The 27,440-nt window shown below is 55.7% G+C and overlaps 2 protein-coding genes across 7 annotated transcripts in view; one reads left to right on the top strand and one right to left on the bottom strand.

The window, feature by feature from the left end:
• Nucleotides 1–1,452: 1,452 nt before the first annotated feature.
• Nucleotides 1,453–13,306, top strand: DUSP14 (dual specificity phosphatase 14). The gene is made up of 3 exons (XM_038158310.1): nt 1,453–1,615; nt 10,523–10,617; nt 11,918–13,306. Exon 3 carries the CDS (start codon nt 12,030–12,032, stop codon nt 12,624–12,626), a length of 597 nt encoding a protein of 198 aa, XP_038014238.1. The 5' UTR covers nt 1,453–1,615; nt 10,523–10,617; nt 11,918–12,029; the 3' UTR covers nt 12,627–13,306.
• A 1,834-nt stretch (nt 13,307–15,140) lies between these two features.
• Nucleotides 15,141–27,440, bottom strand: part of SYNRG (synergin gamma) — a 35,724-nt gene continuing 23,424 nt past the window's right edge. For 4 of the 6 annotated variants that reach the window (XM_038158002.1, XM_038158005.1, XM_038158006.1 and 1 more), the window contains 8 exons: nt 25,242–25,826; nt 24,721–24,884; nt 23,979–24,032; nt 23,186–23,282; nt 22,764–22,912; nt 20,089–20,199; nt 19,519–19,554; nt 15,141–18,592 (listed from right to left, as the gene is read on the bottom strand). In XM_038158002.1, the coding sequence (XP_038013930.1) occupies nt 18,461–18,592; nt 19,519–19,554; nt 20,089–20,199; nt 22,764–22,912; nt 23,186–23,282; nt 23,979–24,032; nt 24,721–24,884; nt 25,242–25,826 (1,328 nt within the window). In that variant the 3' untranslated portion in view covers nt 15,141–18,460. The remainder of the gene's footprint in view (nt 18,593–19,518; nt 19,555–20,088; nt 20,200–22,763; nt 22,913–23,185; nt 23,283–23,978; nt 24,033–24,720; nt 24,885–25,241; nt 25,827–27,440) is intronic. The other 2 variants (XM_038158003.1, XM_038158007.1) reach the window with 1 other exon arrangement.

Below are 27,440 nucleotides of genomic sequence, written 5' to 3'. Positions count from 1 at the left end.
GCTGAGTCATGAAACCTGCCCGAGCGAGATACCAGCCGAGGGCTCGGGCTGGGGGAAGCTTCCTGAGAGGGATTTGGGCTATTTCAGTCGGAGCGTGCGACAACAAAACCAGAAAGCGAACAAAAGCGGGCTGGGGTGGCCACGCTGCGCTCCAGCAGCCGCGGGGTTAAGGCAGAGGCTGCCCCCCTCCTCCACCTCCTCCTCCTCCCACCTCCTCCTCCTCCTCTGCCAGTGCCAGCCTTGTCCCGTCCCTGCCATGGTGGTGAGGCAGTGGCAGCAGAGCCTTCACCTCAATCCCACAGTTTGCAGCCGAAGACAAACTCTGTCCCCTGTGCTGTGCGGATCCCCTAAGCCACGGCATCCCTCCTCGGGGATCCCCATCCCTCCATGGGGATCCCAGCCTGTGGCATCCCTCCTCAGGGATCCCTATCCCTCCATGGGGATCCCAGCCCATGGCATCCCTCCTCGGGGATCCCAGCCTGTGGCATCCCTCCTCGGGGATCCCCATCCCTCCATGGGGATCCCAGCCCGTGGCATCCCTCCTCAGGGATCCCCATCCCTCCTTGGGTATCCCAATCCATGCCATCTCTCCACGGGGATCCCAGCCCATTCCAGCTCTCCACAGATACCTGAGCCCACCCTGCCCTGGGCCAGGGTCCAGCCTGGCCCCCAGGACGGTGCCACAAGAAGCCCTGGGAGCCACAGGGCCACCTGACATTCCTTCACTGTGCTCCCAGCGTGGGGAGGATTGTGGCTTGGGGTGCCCTGAGTCACAAAAACCAGGTCCATCTCCCTCTCTCAAGGCTGAGCCCCTCCCCAGTGAGCACCCATCGAGCTGAGGGACTCTGGCACATCCCCATCCCCAAAGGGACCCCACCTTGTCCCCACACACGCTGGCAGGGTCCCCACAGGGACATGGCATGTCCCATCCCTAACAAGGGATGTCCTGCCACATCCCCCATGCTGTCCCATCCTCACCGAGACCCTGCCACATCCCTGTGCCCACAGCGACCACCTGTCCCTGCCACGTCCCTTCACTGACTTCGACACACCCCATCCCCACAGGGACCCCGTCATGTCCCCACTGGGATCCCCATTGTCCCCATCCCCACATGGACCCCATCATGTCCCCACTGGGACCCTCACTTGCTTCCACTCCCGCAGGGACTCCCATTTGTCCCCACACAGAGTCACATCCCCACCGGGACCCTGATGTGCCCCACAGAACACCCCAATTTCCCCTTCCCCGCAGAGCCCCCGTGTTTTCCGTGTTTTCTCCACAGTGACACTCAGCTGTCCCCATCCCCACAGGGACCCCGTCGTGTCCCCACTGGGATCCCCTCCTCCCGTCCCCACAGCAGCCGCCGCTCCCACAGGCCGCGGGGCCCGGCGGCGGCGGCGCCTTTAAGCGGGGCCGGTCTCCCGGAGCCCCCGCCCGGGGGCCGGGCCGGGCCGCCCCCCGTAGCCTGGTAACGGCGGCTCTGCGGGCGGGGGCGGCCCCGGCAGCCGCGGTCAGGTGGCACCGCCGAGACGGAGCCGGCCGAGCACGATAAAAGTCCCGGCCCGCCGCCGCCACGGCCGCGAGGGAGCGCGGAGCCGCCGCCCGGGAGCCATGGTAGGGCCGGGCAGGGCCGGGCGGGGGGAGCCGGGCCGCTCGGGCTGGGGGATGCCTCCGTTCCCCGCCGTGTTCGCTGTCCCCAGCCCGCCCCGCTCGCTTACGGTGCCTCCGGAGGGGCCCCCGGCGGGCGGGACGGGACGCGGGGAGGCTCCGGTCCGCGGCGGGCTCAGGGTAGCGGGGCTGTGCCGCGGGACGGGGCGGCGGCGGCGCTGCCGGGCTGCCCCGAGGAGCGGGACGCGGCGGGGAGCGCTGCTCCGAGAGCGGGGGCACCTCCGAGCCGCGCCGGAGCAGCCGCGGGCACGGCTCCGCGGGTTCCTCGGCGTGGCACCGGCCCCACCGCGGGCTGTGCTGTGACGGGGCTCCAGCCCTGCATCCTGGCTCAGCACCCACCGCTGGCTCCTGCCCTCGGCACCCCCAGCCCAGCATCCATCCCTGCATCCTGCTCCTGCACCCCTGCTGAGGGCTCCCATCCCTGGAGCCTGCCCTCGCTCCCATCCCTGGCTCCTGCCCATCAGCCTGCTGGAGTGGAGCGCCCATCCGTGGCTCTTGCCTTCTCCTCTCCACCCCTAGATCCTGCCCTTGCACTCCTGCTCTCTCTCCCATCCCTGGCTCCTGCCCATCAGCCTGCTGGAGTGGAGCACCTATCCCTGGCTCTTGCCCTCTCTCCCATCCCTAGATCCTGCCCTTGCACTCCTGCTCTGGGCATCCCTCCCTGGCTCCTGCCCTCGCTCCCCTCCCTGGCTCTTGCCCTCTCTCCCATCCCTTGATCCTGCCCTTGCACTCCTGCTCTGAGCATCCATCCCTGGATCATCCTGCTGGAGTGGAGGACCCATCCCTGGCTCCTGCCCTCGCTCCCATCTCCGGCTCCTGTCCCCAGTCCCTTCCCTGGCTCCTGCCCTCCCCACCCCCAGCTCCCAGGGCACCCCCGTGTCCCCAAGCCCCGGCGGGTGCCTGCAGCTGCCCGGCCTCACATCCAGCCCGGTTGCGTGCACGGCCCTTGACTCAGCTCCGGAGCAGCTGCTTTGAGCAACACCGGTAATCAATGAGTGGCATTTGGCTGTAGGGAGATGGGGCAGGATTATAACCTGTTCGACTGGGCAGCAAATGAGCCTTTTATTCGGGAGGTTTGAGTGTTGGCAGATGCCTTAATATCATGTTGCAAGTTCAGTTTATCCCTAATGCCCCTGCCTCAGGAATGGTGGAGGATTAGCACTGACAAAACACTGTTTTCCCTTATGATACACCGGATCAGCTGCCCTTCTCTGGCAGGGAGAGCATTCCTCCCCCAGGCCTCGCTGTAAACCTCGGTGTTTGCTGTGTTCTCGGTGCTTGGGACGGGCTCTGTGGCACTCTGGTTCCCAAGGAATGAGAAGGAAGGATCCCTAATTTGGGGGACACGTGCTGTTCCCCGCTGGCAGAGAGATCCGATGCCACGACTTGGCTGACGTGACCCTGGTGGACGTCAGGGGAGCAGTAATGCAGCAGGTTTTAATCAATTTGTGCCTGCAAGGTGTGAACGTGCAGCTCTGCCTGTCCTTCCTGCCCCCGAGGGCTCGCCTGGGTCCTGGACAGGGACACAGATCCCGGTTTCCTCCAGGAACAAAGGTGAAATCCCGGGGATTTCATCCGAGCCCTCGCTGCGGGGTCTGCTCTGGGCTCTGGCACTGCTTCCTCCTTGGTCAGGGCAAGATGGAAATTTGCATGGCTTAATTCAATACCTGATCCCAGCTGGAATCTCAGAGCTGGAAGGCCAGAGAGCTCATGCTGCTCCAGTGCTAGAAACGTACGGGGTGTGGGGGGAAATCTTCTGCCTGAGCCAGGCTCCATGGGAGGGAGGAAAGGGAGGCAGAGCTGCCCCAAAAAACTCTCAGGTCTGTGCTCTGGGAGCCAGAACCAGCTTTGTCCCACAGAACCAGCCACCTGCACGGCTGGGCATGCAGGAAAAGGCTGGGAATGAGGAGTGGGGAAAAGGCAGCTGGGCAGGGCAGGGGGGCCTGGGAGCACCATGCACTGACCCCACCAGAGCCATCTACTACAGGCTGTTCACCACAGGAGCCTTCCAGGCTTCCTGCCACTGCTGCAGGACTTTCCTTCCAGGGTGGTTTTCCCTGGAAGGGAGGGATGACACCTCAAACCAGGCACGGGAGCTTCTCCCAGCCCCTCCTCTCCAGGTACACAGCACACACGCCCATTTATCGCTTCAGAAAGGACACTCTGAGCAGCCCTAACATGCAGAGAGGGCTCTGGCATTTGGAAATGGCTGAGGAGTCTCTGAACAGGAGCCCCAGCTCCCTGGATGCTTGGGAATAAAGCCAGGAACTGGGAGGCAAAGGCACTGCCCACCCTTCCTGGGGCACCTGTGGTGCAGGCAGTGCGTGGGCTCAGCTCACACAGCTACTCCCCTGCTTTAAAAATAGTATAAAATTATAATTATCAGGCAGGTTTGGGGTTCCCAGCAGGAAGGATCAACAGGTGCTGCCACACTCACCCCTAGGCCAGGTGGGTCAGAGCTCCCAGGCCAGTGAGAATTAATTCTCCTTTATTTTCCCCATCCCACCCTGCAGTGTGGGGGGGTCTGCAGGTCCCTCCCTCGGGGGGCAGGAGTCCTTCACGGAGGAAATGTGATTTTGCACAGTATCCCTGGAAAAGAGAATTCCCCCACCCTGGAGCAGCCAGAGGGAGCTCCTGGGAGCCGAGGGGCGCTGGCCCCGTGCTGCTCACAGGGGAGGAACTCCACGTGTGAGCTCCATCCTCCCCGAATCGATTGAAATGGGCCTGTGTTGGGTAACAGGCAACCCCCTGGATAGGCTCGGAGCTGCCCTCATTCCTTCCAGCTGCTGCGGGCACATCCTGCTGCTCCCACCCTGCCCAGCCAGCCCTGCCCGCCGGGAATGCCTCCGGAGGGCAAGGTGCCACCCTCGGGTCCATCAGGCTGCCCGCTCGGAGCCCCCCCGGGAAGCCAGGCAGCTGAGAGCAGGCACCAGTTGGCCCTGGCTCTGGAAAAGGCCGGGGTGAGGCCAGCCTGGAGGCACCGGAGCGTTTCCAGGACACGTTGCAGTGAATTTGCAGCTGTCTTCAATTTCATGGGCTCTGGGGTGGGCTGGGGCAGAGCCCCAGGAGCAGCAGGCACAGCCCTGGGCCCGGCAGGGTCACACACCAGCAAACACGCCAGGTCCCCGTGTTTTGTTCCGCTAACAGGGAAGAGATTGTGTCCCTCCTGTCAGCTGTGACTGCGCAGGGCACGGCTCCGGAAAAAACAAGGCTCCATCTTGCAGCACCCCGGGAGCCGGAGCCAGGCGTGGGTCTGCTCCCTGAAAGTGCCCCCCCTGCTCTCCATCCACCTCCCCCGGGGTCACTCTTGGACACAGGGAGCAGGGGATGGAGCTTTCCTAAACTCCACCTGCAATCCAGATGCCATCAGCTGGCGCTGGAATAATCTGTGGCGCTCCAGAAGAGGCGGTGTCGCCACTCGGGGCTGGAAAACAGCCCTCAGCGCTCAGCCGAGGAGGGAACTGGTGCTGCACGCACTGTCGGATCCCTTCGTGCCTCCTCGGAGCTTAGTTCTGGATTTTAAAGCGTTTCACACGCCTCCCAGGAGTTTTTGAGCAGGATGCAGTTGGCCACGGCACTGCCCCGTGCTGGGGGAGCCCCGTGCCCCCGCTGCGCTCTCCCGGCGAGCAGCACACGGAGCCCGTGGCTCTGAGAGCACAGACGTGGCGTTTACAAGAAAGATGGTTTGTTTTTCTTGCATCAAATCCTCTCGCTGCTCGCCGAGGGAGGCTTGTCCTCGGAGCAGAGCGAGGATTTATAAATACCAGCGTGCCCCGGGTTGTGCCCGCCGCCCGGCTCGCTCCGTCCCTGCGGCCGGCAGCTCTCCCCGTGGCCAGAGGTCCAGCTGGCAGGACCCAGCTGGCAGCTGGAGAGGGAGCAGTGCCTGTTCCTGCTGTGGAAGGGGTTGATGCACGGCAGGAGCACAGCAGCGTGGCAGGGAGCACAGCAGGGTGACAGGGATCACGGCGTGGCCGTGGGCAGCGCCGCCGTCGCGGGAGCGGGTGGCAGTGGGACTCCAGAGGCTGCTGGGCTGCTGCCCTGCCCGTGGTGCCAAGTGGCATCCTCAGATGAGTCCTTGCACAAAGCTCACCGCCCATTCTTCCTGCTGGGAGAATGGCAGTCGGGGAGTGATTTTGGCTGGCAGGGCACTCAGACCCTGCTCAGCTGGGCACCCCGGGCTGGGTTAGAGTCACCACCCCTGAGCCTGGTGCCAGCCCGAGGCTCGGTGCTGCCCTGTGGGAGCAGAGCCTGGCCGTGGAGCGAGGGTGGCTCATCCTCAGCAGAGGCAGGAGGCAGTGGGTGAGCCTCGCCAAGCCTGGCGCCAGCGGGAGGGACACAGGAGTGTCAGCTGTCACCCCTCTGAAGGCAGCAGGCTGGGACAGGCTCCTGAGGGATTGCCAGCCCTGCATTCCAGGCACGGGGAGCAGGCAGGACTCTGTGCTTGCAGACTAACCTGCTTGCTCTGGGCTCGTTGAGCTTCCCCGGAGAGCCCGGGACTGGTTGCAGGGCGTCTTGTTGTGCGTTTTGGGCACGATTCCCCTTTTTGTGGATCCTCTGGGAAGTTACTGGTGTGTTCTGGCAAGCGCAGGGACCCAGCTGTGCTGGGAGCTGCACAAGCAGCCAGGCCTGCTCAGAGCTCCGGGCAGACAGATTATTATCTTGATTTAACATCTGACAGCTCCCATCCTGCTCGGAGAGGCCAGCCCAGGCTGCCAGCAGAATCAGTCGGGGGTTGGTCGCAGCATCCTCTGGCTCAGCCCAGATCACCCCGCCTGCTCCCCTTCCTTCTTTCCCGTTCCAAACCTGAGCCACTCGACCTTTCCATCGTGAGGATGTGCTGACGGCTCTGACCCACGCCAGAGGAGCCTGTAATGGCTCCAGGAGCACAACCAAAGGCAGGAGAGCAGAGCCAAGGGCTGGGAAGAGGCTCCCGCTCGTTCTCTCCCCTCCCGGCTCTGCTTTGGGCTCCCTTGGACTCAGCACAAGCAAGCCCTGACCCCAGAATGGCTGCAGTTTGTGCTGTCTGCTGAAATTTATTTGAAATGCCACTCTCCAGGACCATTTCTGAAGCAATTTGCTGTTCAGCCTGGCTGGGAAGAGCCCTGAGCAGGCTCGTTCATTCAGCGCCCGCGATATTGACTCTTCTCTTTACTGCAGGATTAGAGAGCATTTGTCATCTCCAAAATGAATAACTTTTCCTCTCCCGGGAGGGGGGAGAAGCCTTGCCTCAGTGCTGACATTTTGCACACCCAGCCCAGAAATCTTCTTCAAATCCCAGATGATGATCTGGGAATTAAACCAGGGGCTTCAGTGTCTCTGTTCCTTGAGCAGGGCCCACCCTGCACTGAAGCTGAGCTCCAGAGGGAGAGAGGCCTGGGGAGCTCTCACCTGTGCAGGTACCAGCCCCATGGTTGCGTTTCTGCCACACAACCCAACAGAAACTCAAGTGCCCCAGGGACAAGCCACAGCCTCAGCTCTCGAGACAGAGGAGCTGCATTAAAAAACAAACAAACAAACAAACAAAAAACCCTTAAAAATCAGAGCAAACCACCCGGCAGCACCAGAATAAGAAGGCAGAAGCTCAGACTTGCCAGCTCATTGTGTAGAGCCCGACCAGTTCTCCCTCCTGTCCTGGAGATCACAGTACTCAACTCGCAAACTCACCCTGTTTGTCATTTGAGCTTCCAGAGGTGTTTTCAAGTCTTTCTCGGGAGGTCCAGGAACCAGCAATGCTTTCCCGTGGGAATTTCAGCCTTTGTTAACAGGACTGCATTCCCGGGAATGAAAGCAAGGGAAACAAACTCCAGCTGTTGCAAGATCTGGAGGAGCAGAGCCACGAGCATTGCCAGCAGCAACCTTTCCAAGGGGCTGCACCACCACAACACCAAGCAGGGCATCGGGACTGCTGGATTGCTTTGGGAATCCTCTTACCTGGCAAGGAGCTGCTCTGGGGCCAGGAGATCCAGCCCAGGTGGGATCAGCCAGCCTTCCATGGGAGGCACCTCCTCCTGAGACTGGGGGAAGCACGAAGCTCAGCCTGGAGGTGCAGCAGGAGGTACACCTGAGAGCTGGAGAGAGCCAGTGGGTGCAAGATGAGATCCAGGCTGGATGGGGCTGGAGAAGTGTCCCCTCAGCAGGATGAGATCCAGGCTGGATGGGGCTGGAGAAGTGTCCCCTCAGCAGGATGAGATCCAGGTGGATGGGGCTGGAGAAGTGTCCCCTCAGCAGGATGAGATCCAGGCTGGATGGGGCTGGAGAAGTGTCCCCTCAGCAGGATGAGATCCAGGCTGGATGGGGCTGGAGAAGTGTCCCCTCAGCAGGATGAGATCAGGTGGATGGGGCTGGAGAAGTGTCCCCTCAGCAGGATGAGATCCAGGCTGGATGGGGCTGGAGAAGTGTCCCCTCAGCAGGATGAGATCCAGGTGGATGGGGCTGGCCAGGAGCACTGGGAAAGGACCTGGAGGCTTTGAAGAGCAGAGTGTTCTCCAGGCTGTAATTAGCCACTGGCTTCCCCCACCCCTGATTATGCAGAGGAGGGAAATGGCAGAACCCACCAGTCTGCCAGGGAGGGAGGAGGCTGCTCCAGTCCTGCCCCTGCCACCCCAGGGTCCCCCTGCCACCCCAGGGTCCCAGCCCTCCCCTCTGGGCTCTGTGCAAGAGCAAGGCACAGTGTGGAAAGGGATTTACTGTGGGTCAGGGCTGCAAGATTGATTAATTCATTCACTGGAGCCACCCAGAAAAAGGAGGATGTGATGGCAGGAGCACCTGGATGCCACCGGCCCGCTGCCAGCCTGAGTTCTCCTGAAGGACCACCTGCAGCCTCTGGGGATGTCAGGCCTTTGCAGGAAAGCCCAGTGACATCCCAGCTCCTTTGGAGAGCACTGCCAGTGCTGCTTTGGGGACAGCTCTGGATCCAGCCCTTGGCCAGGCTCCAGCACCTTTGGGCTGCTGTGACTCCCCAGCCTGTGCCAGCACTCAAAAACCCCAACCAAGGAGCGGTGGGAGAAGAGGTGGGGGTTTATTTCCCATGAGGTGGTGCACCCTGGCTGTAGCTAGCAGTGCAGAGGCTGAAGGGGCAGCCGGTGCCTCTCCCTGTGCCCTGCCAGGAGCCTCTTGTGCCATCAGCCTTCCCGGGCGCAGCCACGCCGGGCTGTGTGAGTGCTTTGTTCCATCTTCAGCGATTTTCTCCTTTTTTTTTTTCCTGCACTCAGCAACGGCTGGGAAGAGGCTTTTCATTCCTTTTCCCTTTCTCTGCCCCAGCACAATGAGGGGAATGGCTGCGTGGAGAGCAGCAGTGTTGGATTCCAGCGGAGTGCAGTGGGATAACGAGGATGGGCTGGGACAGGCAGGGGGACTCACGGGAGCAAACCAGGGGATGTGGGATGTGCTCGACTGGGACAGGCAGCTCACAAGCCCAGGGGATGTGGGATGTGCTGGGATAACGAGGATGGGCTGGGACAGGCAGGGGGACTCACGGGAGCAAACCAGGGGATGTGGGGTGTGCTGGGATAACGAGGATGGGCTGGGACAGGCAGGGGGACTCTCTCTGGAGCAAGCCAGGGCACTTTGGGCCGGGCAGGAGGGATGCAGGGCTGCAGCCCTGGGGATAGATCCCACCTGCTCACCTGGGGGAGCCGGAGCTGCTGCCAGCCCAGGCAGAGCAGCTGCTCAGCCTGGTGTGTGTGGGCAGCAGCGTGGCTCTGTCACATGCCTGAGCCAGCACATCGCAGCCGGTGGCACACGGTGGCATCCCGGGCAGCTCCCGCAGCACGGCAGGGACACGGGGACACGGCACCCGCCCCTCTGCCGTGCTGTGCCCCTGTGGCGGGCACCGTCTGCCCCCGGGCACGTGGGCTGTGGGCACAGCAGCCTCATCTCTCGCTGCAATAATGAGATTCTCCTCAAAATGTTCCCTCCTTCGGGCTGAGGGCTGCTCTGCCTCGGGGGGAGCTGTGTCAGCCATTCCGAGCCCCAGGGATGCCGTGTGTGCCTGCCATGGAACTGGGCAGAGCAGATGTGGCTGCCCTGGGTCCCTGGAGGAGTCCAGGGCCAGGCTGGATGGGGCTTGGAGCCACCTGGGATGGGATGGGATGGGATGGGATGGGATGGGATGGGATGGGATGGGATGGGATGGGATGGGATGGGATGGGATGGGACGAGCAGCTGTTTGCTGCTGGCATGGCAGCCCCAGTTTGCAGAGCGAGCCCAGCCTGTCACATGCAAATCCCTGGATAAGTTCCTGCCTGCAAACAGGAACCACTTTATGGAAAGCAGCAGAGCCCTTCCCAAAGTGCTCCAGCTCCCCCAGGAGCAGCCGGAGGCTCTGCCTTGCTCGGAGCTGGTTTGGGGTGGCTCTGCTCTCATCCAGCAGCGTTTCCCAGGTGATTCACCTCCACTCTGGGGGCGTCTGGGAAAGGAAGGGGGTGTTGGCCCCACGCTCAGCTTTTCGGGAGCACGGTGCTGTGGCTCTGGCATCAGCTCTGCCCCTTCCCATCCACAGGAACAGGGGGTCCCCCGTGGGTGGCACAGGCACCATCAGAAGGACACAGACTGCCCCAGCTGTCTGGACTTGGGCAGATGCTAAACAAGACATTAGAGCAAATTAATTACTTAAATGACTTAATTTTTTTTTTGAGCCATGACTTCTGTGCCAGCCTCAGATTCCTCTGTGCTCACCGTGACTCTGAGTGCCGTGCTGGCAGGGATTGGTGACATTGTGACGTTGGCAGCAAGTGCCACCCTGAGTCCTCATCTCTCTGGGGAAGCCGTGGTGCTCCCTCGCAGTTCTTGGACAGCCCCTAATTAGAGTCCAGCCCAGATCCCAGTACAATCCGTGCTCTTTTGTCTCCCCAGCCCAGCGTTGGCCAGTGTCCGTGAGCCAGCCCAGCCAGCAGCCCAGAGCACCGCGGCGCCGCTCCGTGACTTAGAGCAGGACTTGGTCACCAACTGTAAGTGCCCAAATCCTTGGCATTGCCAGTAAGAGCTGCTTGGGAGCAGGGATTTCCCCTGCTCAAAGAACTTTATTCCTCTGAAAAAAACCACACCTTTCCCTGCTGCTCCAGCTGGGTGACTGCAGTGGGGGAAGCTGAGCACCCGTAGCTGCAGCAAAACCCTTGTTGGGGTAGGAACTTTTGTAGCTTTAGTCCGCAGCTTCAGGAGCTGCTCAAGTGGCTGCCAGCAGGGAAGAGCCACGTTATGCTCATTAAGTTTCTGTACCACAGAGCCAAAAATCCACTGGCAGCACCACCAGCCGCTGCTGGGACCTGCTGGTGCTTCCCAGAGCATGACATGAGGGCACACAGCTGAGGGCAGGGGAAGCCACAGCCCTTTAAAGGACCCTCTTGACATAATTAGGAATTCTGGAGGGATAGATCCCTCTCCCCAAGGCCCTGAGCATCCCGAGTCCCCTCAGCTCTGCCAGTGCCACCAGGGTGGGCTCAGAGGTGCCTGGGCAGGAACTCCCCGGCCTGCACGGACTGGAGCCTTTCCCGTGCCCTTCTCCAAACAGAGAACACACAGACTGGCAAATTATCCATACTCAGGGCTCATCCCCTTGCCTGCAGCTTCTCCCTGGCTTTGGAGGTGCCCCAAAGGAGCAGGGGGAGTCAGAGCAGGGACCCTCCTGGCCCATGTGGCTCTCACGGGCGATCCCAGGCCTCGGCAGAGCATTAGTCAGGCATTAAAGCAGGACAAGAGCCTCCCCTGTCCCAGCCTCTGCTCTTGGGTTTTACTCCCAGCTTCTGACATAACCAGGTCACTCTTTCCACACTTGCCCTGCCCCCTGACTGATGGGCATGGACGTGACTCACTGCCTTTGCTAATGAGCCACTTTCCTCTGTTTATGTGCTTTGGCGGGGCCTTCCCTGCACCTAAAAAGGAGAAGAGTGGCACGGGGGAGAGGGCAGCGTGCTGGAAATCGCTGGCATCTGCTGTTCCTCACCATCCCTTTGAACCGTGGCCAGCTGGGAGGCTGTTGTGTGTAAGCATGGAGAAGGTGTAGCTCATCTTCCACGTGCTGCTCGGGGTGAGATGCTGTCCGGGCCCAAGGTAAACCCTTGGCGAGTAATCGCAGTTAATTAGGCTGAAGAGTTTTGTTGTCACTATCTGTAACGAGCACTGCGAGCCCAGCCCCACATTCCCCACGGAGCTTTGCCAGGCCACAGCGGGGCGAGCTGGGCTTTCCTGTTCCCTGGCACAGCCACGGCTCAGGGCCGGCTCCCCGCTCACGGCCCCGCTTGTGTTTTGCAGCGACTCAGCAGCGGGAGCTCTCGCCGTCCCGCCAGGCCAGAGCGTCCCTCCCTCGGCTGCAGATCCCCTCGGCTCTCTTCCCATAATGGAAGCCTGAGCGCCAGGATCCTCCATGACCTCCAGAAGCCACAACTCCCTGCCGAGAACTCTGATGGCTCCGCGAATGCTCTCCGAAGGCGCCCTGGGGGGCATCGCCCAGATCACGCCCTCGCTGTACCTGAGCCGGGGCAGCGTCGCCTCCAACCGGCACCTGCTGCTGTCCCGGGGCATCACCTGCATCATCAACGCCACCATCGAGATCCCCAACTTCAACTGGCCGCAGTTCGAGTACGTCAAAGTGCCTTTGGCCGACATGCCCAACGCCCCCATCTCGCTGTACTTCGACAGCGTGGCCGACAAGATCCACAGCGTGGCGCGCAAGCACGGCGCCGCGCTGGTGCACTGCGCCGCCGGCGTCAGCAGGTCGGCCACGCTCTGCATCGCCTTCCTCATGAAGTACCACAAGGTCTCCCTCTTCGAGGCCTACAACTGGGTCAAGGCGCGGCGCCCCGTGATCCGGCCCAACGTGGGCTTCTGGAGGCAGCTGATAGACTACGAGAGGAAGCTCTTTGGGAAGACCACGGTTAAAATGGTACAGACGCCCTATGGCATCATCCCAGACGTTTACGAGAGGGAGAGGAGACCCCTGATGCCTTACTGGGGAATTTAACGGGACTGCGGACGGGAAGCACGACGGAAGGGACGCGCCGTTCCGAGTCGACCAGACTGGAGATGTTCCCTTCTCCTTCTACGGCCAACTTTGGTTCTCTACCACACAGCAGAACCTCAATTCTCACCTCACTAACCTGCAAGGCCAACGATTCCCTTCAAAGCATTTTTCTCTAAGGGGATTTCCCATCTGCATCTCTGATTTAGCAAAACCAGGTCTCATCATAAGTTTATCCCTTCCCTAAAGCCTCCATCTTTTTTTCCTTTATTTTAGTCAGTTTATTAGGATCCTCCGAGGAAGGGCCTAAGAGGCACTGGGCAGAGTGGATGGCCCAAGTACTCTTCCTGCCACAGTAGTAGCCTGGATATTTCGTTATAGCTCGTTTGCTTCCTTGCAAAACCCTGCAGTGGCTCAGGAGCAGCACTGGCGCGGCCCTGCTGCACAGCAGCAGGTTTTCCAAGCACCAGGGAGGCAGGAATCAGGGGCTGTGGTGCTGGTGCTGGTGTTTTCTTGAACATCCGTAGTGACTCTCAGTATATAGCGTTTGAGATCTTTAGTCAGCTCTTAATTGTATTCAAAGTTAAGGGGAAAAAAAAAAAGGGAAAAAACGAACAAAAAGATTGAATCAGTCCGTGTCGGCCACAAGTAAAATAAAAATTGAGCAATTCAAATCAAATAAATACAAGATCCTTTTTCACTCATTCCATGCCAGGGCAATAGTCCTGGAATACGCTTCAACTGCTGGGAAACGCTGGTGTGTTTTGTGGGTGGAAAGCTGACAGATCTTGTCCAGATGTGGCTCAAGGCAGAAGCAGGAGGGTTGAAGCTGCTGGGCAGCCAAAGAGACGCTCAGGAATGTGTGCATGGCCCCTGCCCCGGCTGGGCTGTGTGTGCCAGCATCCCAGCAGCCAGCCCTGCCCAGGAGGGGTGAATCCCCTGGTTCCTGGGCTGGGCTGTGTGTGCCAGCATCCCAGCAGCCAGCCCTGCCCAGGAGGGGTGAATCCCCTGGTTCCTGGGCTGGGCTGTGTGTGCCAGCATCCCAGCAGCCAGCCCTGCCCAGGAGGGGTGAATCCCCTGGTTCCTGGGCTGGGCTGTGTGTGCCAGCATCCCAGCAGCCAGCCCTGCCCAGGAGGGTGTGAATCCCCCCGGGGAGGGGGTGAATCCCCCGGGTTCCTCAGCTCCAGCTCCCTCGGGTCCTGCCTTAGCCCGTTCCTGCCTCTCTCCATTCCGTCCTCAAGGTTATGCTGCATTCCAGGGCTGCTCCTCTCTGTCCCCAGGGTGGTGACAGAGGCCTGGCCCCGCTCAGAGCGTGCCAGGAGCGACTCCAGCCCAGCCCTTCCCTGGAGAAGCCTTGCTCCAGGGGCAGGGACTGGTTCCTTGGAGTGTGGCTGGAGCCCGGAGCGCCCCTGGTGCTCCTGAGAAGGCACCCGAGTTTCTGTTGCCTCTGGAGGAGGAGCAGGCAGAGTCCTGCGATCGCTGTCTGATTTAAATGAGATTCTATACTTGTAAAAAAAAAAATCAATAAAGATTAAACCAGAACATGTGTTGGTTTGCTGTTCCAAAGTGTGCCAGTGGAGCTCCAGCAGCAGCCTCAGGCCCAGCAGTGCCTTTCAACAGCTGTGGCTGAAGGATGTTTTCTGCTTTTCCACGAGTTCTGCCCCACTGAAATAAAGGTGAGGTTTGCCATCGGCTGCTCCCAGCTCAGGTTCCAGGGCTGGATCCCAGTTCCTGTGGCAGGCAGACACAGGAGACTCATCTTCCAAATTTATCAGGAGTTAAACTTCAGCCAGGGAACTGGAGAGTGAAAATCGAGATTAATCACTGGGCTGGAGACGTTCCAACACATGACATTTTAAAGGGAAAAAATGCTAAAAACTGAAATCTGCTCACAAAATTAAACTTTACCTAAAAATGGGCAAAGTAGGGTTTAACAGCATTTTTGGTATAAAAAAAAGGAAGCTTAAAAATTCTCCACTTTGAATTATTCTTTAGACTTTATGCACACGCTGCCCGAGGACTGAGGGGAGAGGGAGATGCTGATGTTCAGCCAAGAGGGCACCAAAGGCTGGCTTTAAACACAAGGGAAAGTTAGACCTATAAAAAGTGAAATTGCCTAATAAAACACACGAGGAAACAATTCACCTGAAATCCCCATTCAAGGTTCTATTACACTCTTGGTGCTTGTAGGGATTTCACTGCCAAAGCTCCTCTTGTATTCACTACAGCAAACGATTTTACACAAGTGTTTCCCCCCTCAAAATCCAGTTTTTTCTCCATTCTCAAATCTACAGAAACCAAGAAAAAAGAGCCCTGGTTTAGCTTGGACTGCTCGGAGCACACCCACTGGCTTTGAGGGGAACAGCCCTTCTCCTGCTCCCCACAGGCCTTTCCAAACGGTTTCTAAATTGTCTGAAGAATATTTTATATCTTCCAGTATTTGGTGAGACACCTTCCCCATCCCAGCCACAGAGCAGGTTTCACATTATGATATAAATATTTCAGCTTCCCAGGCTGTTCAGATATGAAACGAGCTTTTTATTCAACACGGGTTTGAATCTCAACACAGGATTTATAAATCATTGCAGGAATTAAGGGAGTAAACAAGGTACTGAAGTCAATTAATAACACTTATTCTCACTGGATTTAAAATAGCAGCAGCAACTCCAGCACAGCACAAACCCAAACAGCTCCAACTAATAATCACAAAACATTTCTGGAAGAAAAAGAACATTTGCCCAGAGGGCAGGAGAAGAATCACAATAGAAAGAGAAGTTTTCTGATTGCTCTTCTTCATCAAATTATGACACTCCTATTTTAACACCGAGAACTGGAATTAAATACAGGTGCAGAGTTAAAAGGAAATCCAAAGCAGCCGTTTGTACAATAGCAGCTTTTATTGGGAAGGCAGGATTTGTTTCAAGTTTATGGTTCCCAGTGCAGCTGCCAGGACTCAGAGCAGTCCACGGGTGTCCAGGAGCTCCTGCTCAGCCCACGGCAGGGATGGCAGGGGAGCAGGGCTCCCACCAAACCCAGCCAGGAGCAGCTGCTGCCAGGGAGGAAAGGTCTTGGAATGAAGGGCGAGTGCAGGAGGTGACAATGCCAGGGCACTGGGGACCTCGGGGGGCACACAGCAGCAGGGAGGGGCAGGGGAGAGGCTGGAGCAGCCTCCAGCACCAGGGGGAAGCTGCCACGGCAGGGGAGCACCAGGAACACAACGGGGTTAAGCCATAAATACATTAAATAACCCAGCAAATAATTCCTCAGAACTGCAAATGTGCACAAAGAGACAGAAACCCCACAGGTCACGCCAAGGCAGCCCCTTTTATCTATCTAAAAAAACCAAAGAAAATCTCGTTTCTCTTCTCCAGTGAGAGAATCCATGCAGGAAAAGGAGTCTCAGGTCTGGGACTGGACACAAGCAGAGGGAAGGCAGCGGGGGAAGGTGGGCTGTGACAATCCTGTCACCTTGGATACAGCTTGGAAGGACACTGGGCTTTGGCTGGCAACAACATCCGAGGATGCTGAATGCTCCAGTGAGTCACTGGGATGACTGGGACGTGCAGCTGATCCCTCTCATCCCGGGGATCTCCGTGCAGACCCTCCCGGTGTTCCCATGGCTGAAGCTGCTGCCCCACAAGGACGGGGATGGTGCCTGCTCCTGTCCCTGCTCTGGGGGCAGGAGAGCAGCAGTGTCACCCCTCAGTGAGCTCTGCTGCAGCTGGAATTGTAAACGTCCATCCCTTTTTTCATGGGCCAGAGGACACGCTGGCTGCAGCTCAGAGAGGGGCTGGCCTGGTAACAGGCACAGAAAGAGCTCTACCCTTCACACCATGGCCTCTCATTTGTGGCATTTTCTTTCCATTGAGGGGAAAAAAATTCCTCTCCAGCAAAGTGCTGGGGAGCTGTGGTGGCTGACATAAACTCCCTTTTCCCAACACAGCATTCCCTCAGCACCAGCCTCTCCCAGAGAACACCTGCCAGTGGCTCCCTGTCCCCCAAACCCTGTGGGAGCCCTGGTGAGGGGCTCAGCAGCCTCACTGTGCTGGAAAACAAGGGCTGTGGGCACGAGCTGTGCTGCTGGAGCTCCTTCCCACCTAATGAAAGAAAGGGAGAGGAGCAAGGAGCTGTTTCCCTGCTTTTTTGGTAATTGCTGGGCAGGATGTGGGAAGCACAGCCCGGGAAATCTGCCTCTGGATCAGCTGGAGCTGCAGGCACACGGTGCTTGCTTCATGAATGAGCTAATTTGAGGCAGCAAGGAGATTTATTGTAATTGGTGTAAGGAAGGAGCCAGACACCTCTGAGCCAAGATTCTTTCATTTGGGCTAATTAATAGTTTGGTATAACTAAGCCTGTTTGTTTTTGAAACACAAAGCATCGTTTTCCTCATTGTAATTTCTGTTTCAGCAAACAACCACAGGTCAGTGTCAGGTACTTGCAATGGGGGCAGGATTACCTTGCAGAAGCTGTTGAGCTCTCTGGAGGAAAGGAACAGATGTGAGAGACTAAGCCAAAGAATTAAGGAGAAAGTTGCACCCCACGGATTTACAGCCCACTGCACTCCCTGCAGCCCTGGACAGGCTCCTGGGATGTCTCTTGTAACACCATGAAGCTCCCCCAGGTTTAAAACCCTGTCAGCAGCACTCCACTGCCTGCACTGTCCTCTGGACATTGGGTCTGAAGGAGGAACCGGGTACTTTAGATGCACAGGTAACATTTAGAGAGATCTGAGACACAAACCTGTCCACACAGGCACCTACAAAAGCAGGGACACGGTGCCTGCTTCAAACACAGCTTCTGAGACCACCAGATTCCAGGGTTAATTCCCCTTGGCTGTTAAATCCCACTCCCTGCTGCAGGAGCCAGGGGGTGTGCTGCCAGCTCTGAGTCACAGGAACACGTTGCTACAGGTAGCAGACTGCAGGAGTCACACTCAGCCATCCCATCCCATCCCATCCCATCCCATCCCATCCCATCCCAACAGCATCTCCACAGCCAAAAAAGGGAAAGAATCTCCAGAGCAGCAGATGTGCTGCATCAGCAGAGCCCAGCTTTCAGCAGGGCTGCAGCCATGAGCTCCCAAAAGGTCAGGAGAGACAAAACCCTGCCTGCAGCTCAGGACAAATCCAGGGAAGTTCATCTGTATTTACAACAAGGACTGTGAGCTCTGAACCCCAGCTGCCTGCACTGCAGAGTCCACACAGCACAGGGAAAGGACAGCAGTGTTCCAGCCCTCACCTTCCAGCACTCACCAGTTCTGCATCCAGCACAACTTCCAGCACCCAGCAGGGGAAGCACCAACGCCCAGCAGCTCCTTCTGAGTCAGTAATTCACTCTGCCTGGATGCTGCTGTGACTCATGGGCTGTGATATCACAGCAGCAAATACTTAAAGAACATCAAGGTCTGCGTCCCAAAAACGTTAAGGAAAAGATTTGCTTGCAAATACAGACTTCAAGTATTTAAGTGTTTCTATGCAAATCAGGCCAGCATTGCAGGATCCCTGGGAAGCTCCGTGCTGGCCTCTCCCATGCACAGGTTTGTGCACGTGGTTACCAGGCTGCTTTTAGACAGGAGAACCTTTTCATCATCCTCACAAAGACTGAAATGCCACTTTTTTTTTTTTCCATACTACATATTATCCAGTTACTCCTGAAACCTTGGCCATTACAAGTGAATTCTTCACCATCTGTAACAGTGGCTTTAATCTGTTGATTTTTGGACCAAGAATCAACCCCAAAGGTTTCAAACCCTGGCCCCAGCTGCAGCCTCTCTGCAGAGCAGTTACCCCAAGTCCTGCAGGATGAGACCCAAGGCTCCCCCTGCGGTGCAGCTGCTCTCAGAGCAGGTCTGGCAGGATGAGGCCCGGGGGTTTGGGCTCCACGCAGTTGATCCAGAAGTTGGCACAGCTGGCGTGGTACTGGTGCCCTCCGTAGGCCAGCTTGAAGTTATCTGTCTCGGAATTAAAGGCCTGCAAGAAGAATTGAAACAAGTGTGACAGTCTGATCCCCTGCAGGGTCTAAGCCTAGAGTGGGAAACGGCCCAGGACTCTCCCCTGAGCACCCCACCCCAGCAACTCCATTTGATTTCAGCTGCAGGAGGACAGAACCTTCAGCCATCACACCCGAGCCAGCCTACGCCTGCAGGAGGGAGCCCTGGCCTGACCCCTGGCAGCTAACTCACCTTGCTCCCTGCATCTTCTGCTTCTGTTCCACCTCCCTAGCCAAGGAGAAGCTTGTCCTGCTTGCCAGCAGACAGCTCCTGCATTTATTTCCCTGGCTCCAGCCTGGCTGTGGGTTAGGCAGGTGCAATTCTTGCTATTAGTGTTATTTCAGGTTGAATTTGATCAACTTCCTCCTGCTAATTGAAGCTGCTTTACAATAGGAGCCTCTGAGCGTGTGAAGCCATGAACAGGCTGAAACCACCTCGCTGTTTGTTGCTAGGAGATATTTTCCAATGCCTCACAGCTCCCTATTTAAAAAAAAAAAACATCCCAGCCCTGCTCTCCACACCCTGGATTTCCTGCAGAGATTTCTAAAAATGCCACTGCCTGCTACACAAAGCCAAGAGTCAATATTTCCAGCACAAAGCCCCTGAAATCCCCCCTCTCTGGCTACAGACACCCAGGCAGCACAAATTCAGGAAGTCAGGGATTTTCTAGCACACAACAGGAGGAGCACAAGCCCAGAGAGCTGGGCACGAGGCATGCAGACACACAGGGGGAGGCTCTGGAGCGTGTTAGTTGATCAGATCAAGAGTTAACGGCCACAAAACACGACTGGAGAGGAGGATTAATGATTGGCACCACTGAAATGACAGCTGAGAGCCCATCAGCAGCTCAGCCTTCCACACTCAAGAAGAATGAGTCTAGAAAGAATGTTTTTCACGGGTTCATACTTTTTTGGGAAGCTCTTCCACAGGTTTCTCTTCTTTCTGCAATAACGTTGAAACCAGAAAAAGTCAGGAAAAGTGCCTGGTTTTAACTGGCTGGCACAGCTCTGCACGTGTCCTGGGAGGCCCTCCCAGCTCTGCTAGTGGCAACAGTCCCCTCTGCTAAGCCATTTCATGAAGAAAAGTCATTAAAAGGTTTTTATTTGTTAAAAAAAGTATGCATTTTTAAATCTTAGTATGCCAGTTTCTCGCCCATCACAAACAATTAAGCTCAACCCTTTCTCTGCAGCTGTGCCACACCAAAGCCCAAGGAGCACTGCACATTCCAATTTAGGGTTTTATTGAGACCCAGCTACAGGTCAGAGCTTACAAATTAGAACCAGGAGGTTTTTTTTTTCAATGCACTCATCCCTGGAAGGGTCCAAGGCCAGGCTGGACAGCCTGGGACAGGGGGAGGTGTCAGGGGGTGGCACTGGGTGGGCTTTGAGGGCCCTTCCAACCCAAACCAGTCTGGGATTCTACACGTGGCAGCCCAGACTGTAAATTCAAATGGAATTCCCAGCAGCACACACTTACTTTGCTTCTGGAATCCACGTTCAGGAGGCACACTCCACAGGCAAGGTCCTGGGCGTTTTTAATCCCGGGGCGCAGCATGCAGGAAGAGAAATCCAGGGAGTTTTCATCTGGCTGAAGAGAGCAGACAGGGACTTTCAGTGCCTGAGAAAGCTGCATGATCAACATCAGTGAGCACCAAGAGCCAGGGTGGCACCAGCAGAGCTGTCAGGATGGCTCTGCCATCTCCAGCAGCACCAATCTGTAACTCTCCACGTCTTCAGAGAGGCCCCAGCCACAAAGGAAGGAATTCTTGAGCTGCACATTCCCAGCTCCAAAGGGGAAGGAGCACTGGGAGCTGGGGGAAGGCAAACAGAGCAGCTGCAGGTGTTTGTGCAGCTGTGGGGAGGGAGCCCTCCCAGCCAGGCTGGCGAGGTAGCTGCAGCAGGGACCACTGTCCTGCTCTCCCTGGCATTGCCTCAGCAAAAAAGGGCAGCTGGTTTTGCTGGTTTTGGGTTTTTTTTGATCCTACAATATGGCAGAGCAGTACAAAATGGGATATTAAGGTTAACCCAACCATGGAGTTCAGGCCACCAGCCACACACATGCTCAGGTTAAAGACAGGCAAAGGGTGGGAGAATAAACCTGTAAATCATAAATTACTGTGGTCATTTTTCCAGTACTTAACCTCACATTTCAGCCACAGGATAAATGATCAATTAAAACATTGCATAAAGATGATACAAAACTGTTCAAATTTTGCATTGAAGACAGCAATGCAAATAAAAACAATGACTGGAAATGCAAGAAGCTTAAAAAATGCTGTGATCCCAGGCCACGTGTGTCTCAATCCCACTGTGGCTGTGCTGCTCACACTGCCCTGCTGAATGGCCGGAGAGGAACTGGAATCCTGGAAGAAACCACCCTTGAATCTCGAAGTAGATCAATCAAATTAATAAAGGCACTCTAATATCTGTTTACCAAATGCATGAGTGAAGCAAACGAGAAGGTCATCCTGCAATTTGCTGTGAAAAACCACAAGGCTGTGCATAAAATTACCTTGTAACAAAATCCTTTAAAAGATAAAGTTAACCTTTCCAAGCACATGCCTGGGAGCTGGAATCCTTCTCTGCAGTCAATTGGCACTGCTGCATCCCTGAGGATCCTGTAACACCAGAGCTGTGGCTTCCCTCCCAGTGAACCCCCAGTGGGGAAGAGAGGCAGGATCAGGGGTGATCTGGAGAATCCCAGGAGTCACAGGTCCCTGGTTTGTGCGAGTTCAGCTGGACCCTGTGCTTGCAGCTCCTGCTGTGCCTCAACTTCAGCTGCAGCTACGAGCCAGGAGCTGCTGGGGCTCAGAGGACACAGGGCCAAGCTTTGGACTTTCAGTAATCCCTGTAATCTTCCCAGGAAAAGCACTTCAGCAACTGTATTTCAATCCACCTGTTTAAATTAGGAAAAGATCCTGGCAGCTCGTGGGATTGCTCCTCCAGCAGTGCCAGAGCTCTAACAGGTGAATGCAGGTTTACCAACTTCCTCTGCCAGGCAGGAGAATGCTGAGGATATGGATTTCCCAGGGTGGCAGGCTCTGTGCATCACCAAAACACCTGGGGAGGTTTAAAAGGTGCAGAAGGTGTGTAGAAAGGGACTGGCCATTTCTCAAACCTGCCTTGCAGGGAGTGACAGTGAGCTGGAGATGGGCATTTCAAGCAGAAACCAGGAATCCCAAGCCTTACTTATAAATGACTGTTTATGGGGAAGGAAAAACCTTTTGTGGCCACAGCTGCAGTGCAAGGAGGAAGCCACAGATGGAAAAGCTCAGAGGAAACCTGCCCATGGTAATGATGTGCTCAGTGATGCCTGGGGGGGTGTGCTGACCCTGAAGGCTCCTTGGACATGCACTGAGTCAGAGGGATCCATCCACTGTGCCAGTCCACAGAAAGGGGTGATTCCCCAAAATGATGAGTTTTTCCACGGTTAAAGGAAGTGATTTTGCACATTGTATCTCCTGCATCACAAACCCCACAAGGTATTTAATGGCAGGGTGCTTTTCCTGCCTCTGTTTGTGTCTGTTCTGTGCCCCTCTAGCCCAGCTCCTCTGCAGACCCTTCCCATGGCATGCTCCTGCTCCCAAGGGGCACCCTCAGAGCAGCCCTGCCTGTCCCCAGCCATGCCCAAAGCTCTCCAGCTCCCACCAGCCTGTCTGGGAGCTTTTCCTGGCAGTGCAGAGCAGGAGAGGCTGTTCAGTCTGTGGCAGGAACCAAAACAAACTCGGGCATTTCCAAATGCAGAGAGAAGGGGAAAAAAAAAAGAAGTTTAGTTGTTCCTGTGCTGCTCCACGGGGTGTTGTGGAATTGTGAGCATTAAAGCCAATTTCAGGGACATTAAAAAACAAGACATGTCCATGTCATTCTGGCTCTGTAAAATGGCTTCTTTGGGTTTTATTAAATCTGCCTTGCTGGAGATGTCCACAGACACCCAGCTGTCACTTAAACCATGGAGGCACCAAGTAAGACAACATCATGTTTGTGCATAAATAACACTTTTCTTAGAGGGTTTGGAATGGCTTTCACCAATAAGTTCATTTCCATTTCCCAAGACAAGAAACACAAACAGTCAACTCAGGACACCCAGCAAAGCCTCTTCAAATAAAATGATGACATTTGTTTTCACAACCAGGCAGCTTGTTCGGGTCTTACCGTGAGAGCAGCCAGGGACATGAAGCTGATGAGGTTGTTCCACACTTTATCAATATCCTTCAGCAGCTGCTGCAGCTTCTCACTGCACACAGCAGTTGCTTTGATGCCCAGCTCCACCCTCTTTGTGACTCTGTAGACTTCCACAACCCCTGTGGATGCAAAACAGGGGAGGATTGCAGAGAGTGCACTGCAGCCCCAGCTGGAGCTCAGAAGTGGCAAAACCAGAGTGGCTCAGCAGGGGTGGCCGTGGAGGGTGAGTTCAAAGCTGGGGTTTACATTTATTTGGCAGAAGAGTTCTTCATTATTCAGATGCAGGCAAAGATTAGGATTAAAAATAATGCCATTTGGGGAAGAGTGATTCTATATTCCTGGTTTTTAGGGAGGAACTCTCAGTGTAAAGCACGTGGAAAATTAAAACATACCCTGTAAATATTCCATGCCTTGTGCAGACTGGATAACTTCAGTGCAAACAGATGAACTGCTGATTCCATTTAAGGTGTCGTTGGCTTTCTTTATGACCTGGTGGGAATGAATTTCATAAAATGATGGGGTTTCTATCTTTAAATAATCATTACAAACAAGATTGCCCCCAGCAGAAAGCGTTACTCAGAAAAGGAGGCAAATTAAACAAGAAGTGATTGCCACACTCCATCACATGTTTTACACACTCCTGCTTAAGAATATCAGGGGAAATTATGAACATTTAAAACCTTAATGTATTCCCCCCAATAGTTTAATTACCAAAATAAGAGTTTTAAGAGCATGCATGCCTTGCTGTCTAATTTAATAAGAGCATTCACAGTTTGGGCTGTATAATACTCAAATGCAAAGAAGAAATGTTCAGGAGCACTGATGTGGCTGTGAAACGTCTCACAGCAGCACAGGAATGGTCCCTGGGCACAGCACACCAGCAGTTCTGTCCCTCAGGAAGCCCCGAGGAGCCAGGCACGGGGACCAGTGCCCTGAGCACACAACCCTGGGCACCCAAACACAGGAGCACCCTGCTAAGCAGAGAGCTGGGATATTTAGGGAAAAGCCAAACTAATGCCCAGCGCCAGGGAGATCAGTGAGGGGCGTTCAGCTGAGCAGGTGGCAGCTTTTGGTTTAAAAACTGCAATTCCCAGGGCTGATTCCCACACTTTCCCAAACACTGAGTGAGGCAGGTCCTGCAGGGAGGAGGGAAGGATCTGGAGGAGGAGGAGCAGCCACACTCACCTGCAGGGCACTCTCCAGGCACCTCTGCCACTCGTAGGCGTACCTCTCGCTCTCCTAGAGAAAGAGAAGGACAGGCTCAGTCTTGTTCCTGCACACAGTCCTCTCCCTCTCTCCTACACAGCAGACACACAGCAGACAGGTACTTCAAAAGACCGTTTGCAGATCAGCTGTGTGAACTTTTAACAGATCTGCTCCTAATTTCTCCCCATTCTTTCAAGATTCTCCATGCACCTGAACTCTGAAATTTGATTTCTGGGAGTGGGACTGAGTTTCAAAGGGAGAATGTATAGGGGTGGGGAAAAGTTTCATTGCACACACCTCGTCCTGACACATTTGTTCCAGTCTGCTGTTCTAGCAACGGGGATTAGCAGAATTTAATCTGAGTCCTTTTCCCATCTCTTCTCAGGATGAGCGAGAGAAATAACTACCACACAGCCAAAAAGTGATGCCATTTCCCAAAGCAAACTGTCTCTGCCAAAGCCGGGATTAGATTTAAACTGTAACTAATTTCCAGTCATAAGCTTAGGCTGCAAGGTCAAGTGATTCTGTGTTTCAGACAACACTCTGTGTCTTCCCACCTCCCTTTAAAGATGTAAGAGAAGAAACTCCCAGGTTCCACTCCAAACATCCGACTGCAGCCGGACACATCTCCCAGTCACGCCCACACTCAAACAGGAAAAGCCCCAAAAGGTGGGACACAGGAGGCCCTTGATGTCAGTGCCAGCTCCAGAGAGCTCCTCACCTCCACCTCCCCAGTGAGGTCCTTGTACTTGTCCCTGATCACGGGCAGGGCTGGCTTCTCGCTCAGGGTGTTCGAGCGGTCCCTGAACGGCTGCTCCAGGGCTGGCAGGGGTGAGGAGCGACTGATCTCTCTGTCCCCCAGGCTCAGGCTCCTCTTATGAGACCCTAAAAAGTCAGGTTGTAAAAAGTTATTCCTTGGCTCTAAAGACCCCAGGCTATTTAAAATGAACGAAGTGGCAGCAAGGGTTGTCCCGTTCCTCCAGAAGAACAAATATTTCTCTTTACTCAGTCACTGCTGCAGACCTCCCCAAGTCCCTCCATTCTTACAGGTTTTTGGCACAACAAATATTTCCCTTGTAGAAAAAGACCTGCTCCAAATGCCACGGAAATCAATGAGAAGATTCAGGTCGTTTCCAGCAGCCTTTGGAACAATCCCCATTAGCTAATTTATAATTCGATTAGGAAAATCAGCCTTTGATGAGCGCACGCATCGTGAGGTTCCTCCACCGTGGGCAGGCTTACCTTGCACAGACAGGTCAAAGGTGGCCAGCTCGCTCTTGATCATCTCCTCACTGGATTTCACCTTGCCTTGGGAAGTTGCCACCAAGAAGTCGAACTTGCTGATTTTCGGTTTTTCACTTTGGAACTCTCCGAAGTCATCCGCGGCCTCTCTGTGCAGCTCGGAGGAGGCTCCAGCGAGGAAATCGGCGCCCGGGGCTGCGTCAGCCGCTGCTGCATCCTGACCTTCCGAGGGAAGCCGGGCAAAATCCCCGAAGTCCCCGACGTCGTCGTCGCCGGGACCGCCGCAGAGCGGCCCCGAGTCCCGAAAGCTGGCGAAGGCCGCGAAGGAAACGTCCTGCAGAGCATCCTCGCTGGAGAAGGTTGTCACTTTGGAAACTGTCGTCATGGTGATGTTTTCCGAGCTGCCGAAGAAGGTCTCCTTCTTCTGGAGGACAGCGGTGGCCGCGGGCTGGGCGAAGCAGGGGAGCCTCTTGCCCTGCTGGCCGTCGTCCCTGTCGGAGCCGGAGCAGTCGAAGCTCGCCAGGCTGCTGAGGGCAGAGCCGCTGTGGCAGCTTCCAAACGGGGCGCCCTTTAAGTCATCCACATCTGAAACAAAGCCCCACAGTTAGGAGCTGAAGTTCAAACCCTGAACTCTCCACGGCGCCCAAGAACGACTTTGCCGAGAGCCTGGAGGAACTGCAAGGACAAGCACAGTGAGTCGGTGTCTCGCTGAGGCTTGGACTGGAGTTTGCACAAAAATAACCTGGAAAACACCTGAGCGTTTCATGCAGAAATTTCACTGTTCAATGAATGTAAGCCTCGACCTTTGAATGCTGCCTTACATTTTAAGCTGAAAGTCACCATAGCACTACAGTAGTGAAGAAACACTAAAAAAAAAAAAAAATCAGTTTCTGGCCAGTCCAGGCTGCACAGATCACCGGTTGAGTTTTCTGGCTGCAGGATCTACAATCAAAATATAAATGTTACAAGTCAAACACCTTTAATGCGTTATTTCACCTTATCAAATCCAACCACACAGAAGACCGGGCTGACTTTTCCATTCCTCTGATAAAGTATTAATACACTTTAATTTTCTATTCGTGCTTTGATACAAATAACATGTAAAAATGTGCTGCAAGGATCTAAAAAAGCCTAGAAATCCTGTTTGAGCTTATCAGGGCTCCCGCAGTGCTGCACGGCCGACTCGTCAAACTTCCAGGTGCCAGCACTGACAGGGATATTGCAGAGATCATGTTTTCACCCAATAAATAGTTTGTAAAAAGCTAAGTCTGGAGAAAATCCAATTATTTTGCAGAAAGCTCCAAACATTTATACCCACCTGGTGATTACATGGCCCAATAGGTTCTTCTCCCTGCCAGGGGCAGGTGTGAGGGCAGAGGGGGCTCTGGCTGCTGCCACCCCCCTGATCTTTCACCTGCACACTCACACTGATCCCCCAAGGCACATGGAGCCAGGGCTGGGCAGTTTGCACTGCAGCATGAGCCCCCTCCCCAGCAAAGCAGCCCTCCTGCCCTACTTTTGGCACTGTTTTCCAGCAGGAACACTTGTCAGTTCGGGTTGCTCAGGGTCTGGTGGCTGCAGGGACAGCAAACCCAGAGCACAGAGAGTTTTCCCTGAGCCTCCCTGGGGCTGAGATGCTGGTGCTGAACGGGCTGGCACACGGGGCTCTGACAGAGCCACGCTGGGAACAAGCTGAATGCCCAGCTGTCCTCTTCCTTCACTCCAGCCACCAGCCCGGGGATGAAGCCATTCTAACAAACCTTTTCTGCCTCGGTTTGTTCATCTCACAGGAGGGGGAGAGCAGGCCAGGCTCCAGGCGTGCCCCACACCCGTGGGTCAGCGAGGCACAGCGTGTCACCCCCTGCTGCAGCTGCCACCTTGTCCTGCCAGCATCCCAATCCCAGAGCAGAGCCCCTGCACACAGATCTCCAAGTGCCCCTGGAATTGTGGATGTGCAGAGCAGCAGTGGGCAGGGTGAACAGAGAGATGGAACCACCTGAGTGAAAGGAGCCACAGGGGCAGGTGATTTATCACCACACACATCACCCGGCGCTCTCCAGCTTCTGCCTGAAGAAGGGAAACGAAAGCTTTGCATGAAAGAGAGAGCCAGAACCACCTCCAACACATGAGCCAGCTGTAACTAATCCTGGGATCCTGCAAACACCACCAGCTACCAGGCAAGCTCTGCTTGCCTTCACT

The sequence above is a fragment of the Motacilla alba genome, chromosome 19, assembly GCF_015832195.1.
Source record: "Motacilla alba alba isolate MOTALB_02 chromosome 19, Motacilla_alba_V1.0_pri, whole genome shotgun sequence".
In the NCBI taxonomy this organism is placed as follows: Eukaryota; Metazoa; Chordata; class Aves; order Passeriformes; family Motacillidae; genus Motacilla; species Motacilla alba.
Note: the sequence above shows the minus strand (reverse complement) of the source record. Positions and strands in the feature narration are given on the sequence as shown.